The sequence below is a fragment of the Telmatherina bonti genome (genome assembly GCF_933228915.1).
Source record: "Telmatherina bonti genome assembly, chromosome: 17".
Taxonomy (NCBI): Eukaryota; Metazoa; Chordata; class Actinopteri; order Atheriniformes; family Telmatherinidae; genus Telmatherina; species Telmatherina bonti.
The window spans coordinates 17,165,904-17,176,874 of NC_136615.1; the positions used below are offsets into that span (position 1 = coordinate 17,165,904).

A 10,971-nucleotide genomic window follows, 5' to 3' on the forward strand; every position below is an offset into this window, starting at 1 on the left:
TTTCTTGTTGTGGGAACCTGAGGAGGAAAATAGGCAGCCTTTAATCGTTGGAGAAGCTGGAAGTTGCACTTGATAACATGAAGACAGCCAGCTGTTGCCATCATGCATGTCATATTTTACAGATCTCCAAGAAATGCAGACATATAAGCAAGCATTTACAAGCTCATCAACAATCAATGTTTACTTTTAATTTATATTCTCAAAAAGTGAATAAATATGATCCAAGTGCATAACAAGTTTAGCTTATAGCGTCTCATTTTGCATGAATACAGTACTAATTTATAAATCCTGTTCTTTATGAAAGCTGTAAAATCTTACTTATATAAAATTTCCATGTCTTTGAATGCCCCCATTGTCTACAGCAATGGTACATAATATTATTATCAAAAGATTAAATCTGCTCAGGGTTCACAGTGCAAAAGAGCAAGACAGCATGTACTGGGGCCTCCAGTGCCAAATCTAGAGAGATTGATTATAATAAAGAATAAAAACAAAAGAATAACATGACAGTGAAAGATGTGTAAGCCATTGTCAGGGAGCAACTCTTTAGCTGAAGGTTTTTTTTTTGTCTTTCAACAGAAACAAACAAACAACTAAACAAAAACTAAAGGCACAAACATATGACAGAAAAAGAATGAATTGACTGATGTCATGCTTAAAACCTTTGTACAACTTTGTACCTTTTCTAAAGGAATGTCTGACAAACAGTATTTGTATCAGTATCTAAATCTGTGTCCTGATACAAGGCACATTAAGAAGATGCCACTGCTAAAGTTTCAACAACACATAATAAAGAGAACCAAATAATTATGAATAGGTACAATTTCCTTTTGCCAGTTATATGTAGGTTTAATATATGTTTGTTGTTCTGTATTTCTATCCTGCTTAGTCCCATTCAGGGTCGCAGGGAAGCTGGAGTCTGACCCCGGAAATTAGCAGGGAGGAAGCAGGGTACATCCTGGACAGATTGCCAGTACATAACATGGATTTGCATTTGCCTCATGCATTTCAAATAATATATATATTATTTGAAATTAACCTATTCCAGTACAGCAGTAGTAACAGTAGTACCAGTATTACTGGAAATACCAGTAATACTTATCAAAGACAAATGGGTCCCTGCAGTTCAGTGTCTATATAGTAAACGATGGTCAAACATAGGGAAAAAAACACCCCTTCTTAGTTTTTGTTTTCATTTATTGCTGGCATCAAACTGAAAATGAGCCAAAAATAGGTTTCAGCATTTGATATATTTAGTATATCTTTGTACCATTTAAAAATATCTTAGTCACCGTATATCTGTCATTGAATAGGCTTTAGAAAGTTAGTACAAAACGATTATGAGAGGCAGCATTCATAAATAGATAAACACAGTCTACATCCATATTCACTCATCACAAACTGTTGCAGAAGCAAATACATAAACATGCAAGTATATTTACTGGCATGCACTTACAAATGTGTGTACACACACACACACACACACACACACACACACACACACACACACACACACACACACACACACACACACACACACACACACACACACACACACAAAGACCAACACACATTTTCACAGCTTAATCTATTTAATTGAACCTGACTTTGAATAACTAAACAAATGAGGAAATTCACAAGGGGCACTCGATCCCTTCTTGGATAATGGATTGGAGATTCCTTTCCCATAGGAGCATTTGGGCAAACAAGACCCAGTAATCTCTGAATTGATGAGTTGACTGCATCAAATTTCTCCACTAAAGAGCTGTTGAACCCCTGATACAGTGTTGGTAGTTAGCCAGATACTCAATTTGCAGACAGAAGCAGAACTGCAGACTTGCTCCGGTTTCACTGTGACGTGCTGAAGACATGCAAGATGAATGTAAAGCATGCCTACTGCATGCAAAATAAACAGTAAGAGGTAAACAGTGATGGCTGTAGTTTCTTAGTTTTAATAATAGTTTTTTAAGACTTCTCAAAATATCTTTGAATGCATCTGCAATTATTTTTGAGGTCGTAACTCTACCACATCGTTTTGCAGACCAATAAACAAAAAAAAAAAAACTAAACAAAGAAAAAAAAAAGAGAATCCAACTTCATCTTGAATTAGATGACAAATTTATTAAAGTCCTGCCATTTAATTATGAACCATAATCATTACCAGAGGGAATAAATAATACATAAAACATTTTCCACATAAACAAACATATACATCAGATCCCCGAGGTGCTACAGCTCTTCCTTGGGGTGGTTTCCAGTGGAACAAAACGAACAAGTTACATCTGAGAACACACAAATGCATAGAAGTAATTGGACCCCTAGGTACCATTTAAGACAACATCTACATTTTTGCCTAAATCCCTGTTCAAGAATCTACAAAGTCCTCATGCCCTGGTTCTTATTCACGTCCAAGAAGGGGTTTGTATAAAAATAAAGTCTCCACAATGATAAACCATTATATATTCATATATAGATATTTGGCAACAACCAGACATTTAAAGACTCTGAATGTTGAACTGGAACCTTCACCTGAACACAGTGAGGTTAACCGAGCAGTGGGATGAGAGCTGACTTTCTGAAAATTCAAATTCTGAATGTCTAAATATTTTGAGTCTCTTTCTTCAGTCTCCAGGTTGTTCTAAAAGAGCTTATACAGTGTTTTTTGGAATCTGAACCTTACTAACAAATAGCTTGTTTTTCAGGAAGCCTCACCGATGAAAGAAAGGGTTGGCCAAGTGCTTTAAATGAAGGACCTTTTCTTCCTTGTTTTCATTTAGATCACCAATATTGAACATATCTCAGTTGAAGGTTTGAGACAATCACGTCATCCTGCTTGACTACTTTCCACTTCTTAAGTCAGATAGAAGACACGTAAAGATAAAAAAGAGACCAAACGAGTTTTCAGTTTCTTATTGACCAATTAAAACTGCCCATGGTCCACTTCATCCAACCAGGATGCAGGACTGGCAGGAAAATCTGGGTATCCACCACTGCTGCCAGTGGAGAGGTCTGAGCTGGGGCCATTGGCTGCTCCCATGGAAACCCTCACAGCGGGATTGATACCGGGTCCGCTGCCCTGGGTCATGATAGAAAGGCCAGAGTCAGGGTAGACGAGGCTGGAGATGATAGGCTGGTGTCTGGGTATTGCTTGAATTGACCCAGGTGACTGGGGAAGGCCGTAGGGGCTGTTGGAGCGGATGTCATGGAACTGGTCTTGAGAGGGGAGTACACCATGTTCAAGTGGAAAGGAGCTGTGGTTGTTACCCCCTTGGCGGCCCCCAATGGCTGGAGAGGTTTCACTCAGGCTGCTGTAAATACCATTAGTATGACCAAGCTCTGACATTGGAGGTTCATCTGTGTAAACAACAAAAAAAAAAAATAGATAAAGTGCTACTTGTTAGTCTGCCTGAACTTTGTTTATTAGATCAACAATTTTACACAATCAACTTTATCTATACATTTCTCTACAGCAGAGTCTCTACAAGAATCCTGAATTCATTTACTGATTTGTTTTAATGGAGTCAACACAATCAATAGCTTCGTTCACAAGGCAAAGTAAACCTGAACAAATGAGAATGGAATAAAAGACATGAATATGCCACATGTTGTATGTTTGTGGTGTTTTCTTGTTACTATAATTCACTGGATAGTGCTGCATCACTTTGTTTTTCTAGTTTCATCGGACCTTTGAGCAAGTTTTAATTTGAATATATGTTGAATATAATATCATTTCGTAAGCAGTTTGTAAATAATGTTGATTGAATTACTTTGAAAATTAAGACAGAATAAAAGAACAATAATAAAAAATGTTAAGGTCAGACACTGAAAACAAAACCATGGTTGCCTAGTATAGATTATCATTGTTTATCATTTTCTTTTGTAGCTGGTGGAAAGAAAATATGTAAAAAATGCATTTATGTGTTCATTTTTTAATATTTGTCTACATTCCTTGATGCAAATAAGTGGAAATGTATTCATTAATGGCTATTTTGCTAATTTAAACTCAAGCTGCTACAATAATGTAAATAAGCTCCCAACAGAGAAATATTTTTTAATTTAGTGACTATGATGACATAATAAATTGTGAATTCTTATTTATAAGGAATTTAAAAATCTTCATCTTCCAGATGCATTTGTGAAAACGTCTGATTTACATCTTATCATTTGTTCCCATCTGTCTCCAGGACAGGACATAGCAAAAAATATTTATTTTCTGGCCTTGAAACATGGAATGATGAAAACCTTTATTTCTCAGGCCTTTCTCAGGCTTCTAGCACAACTTGACGTTGACGTCAGGTATGTCAACAACATGACAAGAGCGTTTGATCTGGCTTACAGATCCCTGCACTGGACTTAAAATATATGCAGACTTGCTCATATTCTAATTGCTTATATTTAATTTACATATCTCAAAAAATATATTTGTGTAAAGAAACTAGTAAATCGTTAAAAAATCGAAGTACAACTACAAAATCATTTGGTTATGTTTTTAAAGGTTACAGATGTGCTTAAGATTTACCATACTGACCTGTTCCATCAGACTATTGGCCATTTTATGCAAATACTGGTATAGTTTAGCTAAAATTATGCTTTTACATAAGGGAGATAAAAAAAAGCCTTTTTTTAAAGAGTCATAATATTTCAAATTCCTGTATGTTGTTTTTATTTAGCAAGTTTCTCATTCTGAAAATTAAGGTAGGTGGGGATTCACTTTCACAGCCCTGCTTCAGAACAAGTTAAATTGATTTATTCTAACATGTAAATAACAATAATTATGACTTCATTAGATGCTCTATAAAGCCACGGCATTATCTACCATACATGCTATATTATGTGCAGCAGTGACACATGGTGTGCAGCCGTCACTAAAATAATCAGTTACTTTTTCTACTTTAAAAAGACACAAAACTGCATGTTAGCAGAAAAAGAACAAGTGTGGAAAATGTAAATAATTTCTAAGAATGCTTAAATGGAGCCATCTTTATGTTTTAATAACATCCTTTCCTTGCTACTGGTAAATACCAAAGTGGCCTCAACTTCAGTTTGTATTTACCTGTAAATGACACCTCAGCATCACTGTCCATGCCCTCTTCCTGGATACTGTCCTTGTCAGATTTGGAGCTTCCTCGTGACCTCTTCATATTGCGAAAGTATTGCCCCCATCGCTGCCGTCCTGCATCTTTCTTTAGCCGTTTCTCTTTAGCTCGCCTGTTCTGAAACCAAACCTGGAGGGGTGAAACGAACGAGACCTTCTGTTTGGCAAATCTTTTAATGACTCAACAGAAACACTTTTACTTAAAATTATGCCATAAAGGTGATTCAATCGTTTGATTTTGAGGATATCAAAACAATGTGAATCAACTGAAATTACACGTCAATTACATTAACATGCATGAGCTATATCTCCCAGTCTACAGAGGGTCAGCAGCAAATGTTATTTAGCTGCAATGATTTTCACACAGGAGTTAAAGTTTCCTACAAACTCTTTCCTTGATGCACATGCACAAGTCTTAAAGCATTAAAACAAAATTCCTGTTCAAGGTGTCTGGACAGCACTTCATGCCTTTGAGAGTCCAAGATGCAGAATGGTGCAGTGACACTGTGCACTAATGCTGCTACCAGCTTCCCCTCAACCAGATTTATCACACATTTAATTCACTTCACTACAAGTTGTCCTCACCCAAGGGAGCAGACAGGTTAGCATGCTAATAAAATCACATTTTTCTGCGTTGGCTTTCAATCTTACTGTTTTATTTATTCATTTATTGGGCACTGCATTCAGTTTGCTTGGACTATGTGGTCTAAATCTTAGATATATCTCATTTAATCTTTTAGGTTTTGGACAGAAAATGATCCCGTTTCAGTCAGTCACCCAAAAATCCTGCAGCTTTACATTCATTTTAATGATATTCCACCCTGAGTGAACCATCTTCACCCCTTCCCTTTCACTGCATAATGAGGAGCATTTTAGTGGCTTTTACTCCCTACTTTTGTCCTTGCAAATAAAACAATATATATGACCAACAGTTAGCAACCAGCGCGAGGCTCTTCAGCAGGAGACAATATGCGGGGGCCCTTTTAGCATTGTTAACGAGCCTGCACTTAAACCATGCTGACTTTCATGTGGACTTCATTTTACTCCATCTAGCCGTAAATCCCCTCACAGCACACACACACACACTTACACACACATACAGTACACTATTGCCAGATCAGCCACAATTGTCCCTTTATAATGAAGTCAGGACACTAATGGAATAGATCATAATGGATAATAATATACTTTACCTGCACAACCCGCATGTCCAGGCCTGTCTCAGAAGATAGCTGCTCTCGAACGTGGCGGGCTGGTTTTGGAGAGTTATTGTAAGCATTTTTCAGTGTTTCCAGCTGTTTAGCAGTGATGGTTGTCCGTGGCCTTTTAGCAGTTGAATCTGCCTCTGAAAGAAAAATGCATGAAAACATTTCAGATAATGCTCGACAGACCCCTGTTCGGATTATAATTAACCTGTAAGATGATTCTTTAAAACATTGTTTCAAGGGTGGAGTTGATCAATGGATAATAACTGAAATAATTAAATAAAAAATTATAGACTGCATACAATTAGGAATACTGCCATCATCACTGACACATTGTGGCTCAGCAACAGAAAAAAATTCAGGAAAAACTTCATATTCACCGCAGCAAATCAGAGCACAGGGCTGGTATAATATACAACTTTCTAATTTTACATAAATGAATAAATTCTCCTTAGCTTATAAACCCCAATTTGGCACCGTTTGCATAATTGCATCATGTCTGCACATCTGTTCGCCAGCACAGCAAAATAAAAAAAACCATCATCCAAATGGATGCTGCCCAAGTAATTGCACCCTGTCATTAGTAAAATAAACGTGTGTGTTTTTCCAAAAACTTGTGTTAACTTCCTGCATAAATCAGCACAGTAAATTCACAACAAACAGATGGGGAGATAAAACTAAACCATGCTCAGGCTTCCCCATCAGGAACAAGCCTGCTGGGATTTTCAGTAACTGAGTTAAGGTGGATACTGATATTTAATTGGGTATGCAGGGAATTAGTCTGCAATAAATAAGGTTTAAATGTTATAACGGAATAGGATGAAACGCACGCATTTAATATTTTGTACAGCATTCACACACACAAAAAGTCTTGTGAAAATTATTCCCCAACATAATACAGAAGGTCTGGAAACAATGGGTGTTTATAGAGCTTATAGGATAGTGACTATCTAGGTTCTATGAAATTATCTAAAGTATTATTTAAATATAACTCTTTGCAAGCAAATAACACTTCATTACAGGAAGAAAAATAAACAATACCAAACAAAACAAGCCAAAAACTAACAATTTATTACGGGAATAAACTAATTCACAAAGCTTTTAAGCACCTTCTTCCCCTTTCAGTTGCTTAAATTGTGTGAAGTGTCCATTGTCCCTTATTTCTCCGCTGTGAGACGAATAAAGGCATAACTCATTCATTCTTTCAATTCATTAATTCCCTCAGCTGCTCATGAATAAATAATGATAAAAACTATGAAAAAAAAAATATTTTGTGCTCAGATTTTACAGTCTGTGGCCATAAGGAACTGGTGGGGGGGGGGGGGGGGGGGGGGCAACCATTTACTAAATGTTCCTTTAAAATAAAAACAAAACAAACAAACAAATGGATGAGCATTCGGAGCAGTTCTAGGTACACAATGTACAAATATTTCTAAAAACACACAGGGGATCATATCTGTTGTTAAGATGTGCACCCAGATGAGACGCTGAGCATCACGTACGACCCCCACACGATCTTTGTCACCGTATTAAGACTTATTGAAAGCTGATCCCTTCAAGTGCAGAGTGCAAGTGTACAAGCCTCCTGCGGCCTGCACTTCGCGCAGTTTAGTATCGATTGGGTTGCAGGCAACGACGCAATTAACGCGGGTGGGTCAGAGTTTATGGATGACCTCACTGTCACGTCAAACGCACAACTCCAGGTAGACAGTACAGGAGTAATAAGTCTTCACACAGGACGTCATAGTAATTTGAAGTTATTTTCAGGCCATGAGCAGCTTACCTCTTTGTTTGGCAGTCTCATAGTCGGCCTTGCAGACCAGCCTGCTGTCCTCCATCAGATAGTATTCGTCACCTGTGGCCAGCTGCCTCTTGCAAACGATGCAGGCAAAACAATGCAGGTGGTACACGAAGTCCTGCGCTCTCCTCACCACCTGCGTAGGCGGTATCCCTTGCTGACACGCTGCGCATTTGGTCCCGAATCTCCTTCGGGGATATTGCAGAGTTTCCATCAATACACAATCTAAAATTGATAAAGGCACGGTTGCTTTTCACGATTGGTTTCTAATCCGGAGGCAACTCACTTGAAGAAATCGTCTTTGCAGTACACGCTGTCACCCCTGCTGAAGCATTTGTCTGCAAGTTGTGCCTGGCAGTCGCTGCATTTTAGGCACTTGCTGTGCCAGTGGCGATCCAGCACTTTGAGGATAAAGCGGTCTACGATGTGTTGGTTGCAGCCTGCGCACACTGGGATTTCTGCAGGAGAAAAAGAAATGGGGAATTAGAGGATGCCTGGATGTCAAATGACGAGCGCAAAATGACAAATGATCCAGCTTGAGATACAGCAAAGCTAAAACAACCCTGTGACAGTGAACGCAGCAGTTTAACTACCAGTAGAGCATTAACTGGCAACCAGCATAAAAAGAATCGGATAAAGGTCAATTATTTCTTTCTTTCATTGGCATGTCTCCTTTGTCTATTTGCCCTATATTTTTGCGCGTTTAAAATGACTTTTTTTGTAAGTTATTTTTTATTTGAAAAATTGCCAACGTGTTAAGTAGATTTATATCAGGAAAAATAAATAAATCAATCAAACACGTGTGCACGTTGGGTGATTTTAAGCCTAAATCTGCTGTATAATTTAAGTAAAACATGATTATAAATTTGAAGGACTCACTTCAAATTGTATGTTTTTTAATTCGCTGCTGTTAGTTATAACCCCCATCGAGAAAAAATGAGTTTATTTATTTATCAAGGCTTAGTTATCTGGTCGCTACGAGTTTGAAATAGAGGTGTCACATAACTATTTTACATTATTTGGGGGTTTTCATAATATAGAGATTCTGTTATGAAACCACTGGTTGATCATGCTTAAAAAGCGAGTAATTATGACAACTTGGTTTAATTAAAGACCATGTCATCAATTACAGAATAGTGTAATCAAAAATGAAGTGAATGCGTGGCTCACTACATGCAAACATGCAAGCGCGCGTTCTAAAAAGATATCTCGTATTCATTTGGCCCGTATAAAAACGCTTTAATCTAATTAAAACTAACTATACAGTTTTAGAAAAACTATAACCAGGGGCCTTGCAAATGTCAGAAAGAGATGGACTCCGAAGTTGCCACAAAAAAACAAAACAAAAACAAAAACAAAAACAAAAAAACACTCAATCAGTCATGGGAAATACAAAGTACAGATAGGCATACATGCTGAAACTTCTTTTGATGTTTTCATGCTTTGTCAATTCAATTAGAACTCATCTAAAATACAATTCTCTTCTAAATTAAGATTAAAACAAAACAAGACAAAACAAAACAGTCCAGGTGAAGTGAACATCTGAAATAACAGATGACAGGTTATTCGGCCTGTGTATTACTAATTAAAACAAGCTCGACCACTTCATATCCCATCCGTGCAAGGAATCGCACCCCTATTGTTCTGTGGTGGACAATTCATGAAACATTGACGAACCATTTCGTCTTGCATCACCAACAAGCCCCGCATAAGTGCAGTGGTGGCCACGTCAAGAACAGGTGTATCCAGTTCATCATTAATTCAGTGCGCTTGGTAAAACTAGAAAGCTGCGGCCTGTGGTCTCATGGCACAAACCATCACGGTGTCCAAGCAATTAGCTCTCCCTGCAAGGCACACTTAGAATATTAAAATGATGAAAAAAATAGACTAATCCTATTTATTCTGTTTTTAATCTGATTGTTTCCTGATATTAAGTGGTCAAGATTTATGCAAATAACCTTATTGGGCTAGACTTGGCAAAATAAAAGTAAAATTGTGATTACAAAAGCATAACTACAACACTTGTGGACATAATAAATACTGCGAGTTTCTTCCACTTGTCTGGTGCTGAAGCAAGAAAAAAAAAAAGAAAAAAAAAGAAAAAGAAAAGAAGTAACTGAAAATGCGTCCAAACCTACTGCATTCAGGCAATGTTCAAAATGAGTTAAAACGGATTTACCCCTCAAAAACATAATCTGAATAAAATCTGAACATTAATTTGCTAAGATTAAAGGTTAACACTTGAAGCATGGACGTCCAGTTCCGACAGGCTATTTCATGAGACCAAAATGAAACGTGCCCTTGGTCCCTTTCTGTATTTAAAGCTCTGCAAAGACATGGCAAATTCCTAAAAATAAAAACGCAGTAAAAATCGAAATATCCACATCTCGCAAACTGCACAACAGCTTGCACCCTGTGCCACAGCAATGGGCCCGCGTCAAGGCCAGTGTTTTCCAAACAGACTTATGCAACACAAACATAAACGTAATTTACTTTTTTTTTTTTTTGTGCATTTACCTTTCCGCAGCTCCTCACTGTGCGACAGAAGAGCAAAGAGCATCTCCGCATTGTTTGCTCCCTCTTTGGGAGAGTTGCGCTCACCGTGTCCATCCATGGCTCATGATTTACGCTCACATCAACGCAAATCTGTCTTGCTCATGTCTATTCACACACACACACACAAACACATCCATACACACTCATACACACTCATCAGGTGTTGTCAAATTTGTGTAGCATGGATCCCTGGAGGGTGCACAAACGCGCGTGGGCGCAGCGGAGTTTGCTTTTATGCTTCGCCGTGTTGAAGGCTGTAGGATTACGCCTCTCCGTTTCCCGGGCGACGGAGGAAATAGATCAACATCACCTACTGA

The 10,971-nt window shown here is 37.9% G+C and overlaps 1 protein-coding gene across 1 annotated transcript; it reads right to left on the bottom strand.

Moving 5' to 3' along the window:
• Positions 1-2,920: 2,920 nt before the first annotated feature.
• Positions 2,921-10,712, bottom strand: lhx3 (LIM homeobox 3; the record flags this gene model as incomplete). Its single annotated transcript, XM_079256791.1, has 6 exons — positions 2,921-3,354; positions 5,054-5,225; positions 6,289-6,440; positions 8,084-8,286; positions 8,385-8,556; positions 10,616-10,712. 6 exons carry the CDS (start codon positions 10,710-10,712, stop codon positions 2,921-2,923), a joined length of 1,230 nt encoding a protein of 409 aa, XP_079112917.1.
• Positions 10,713-10,971: the final 259 nt, after the last annotated feature.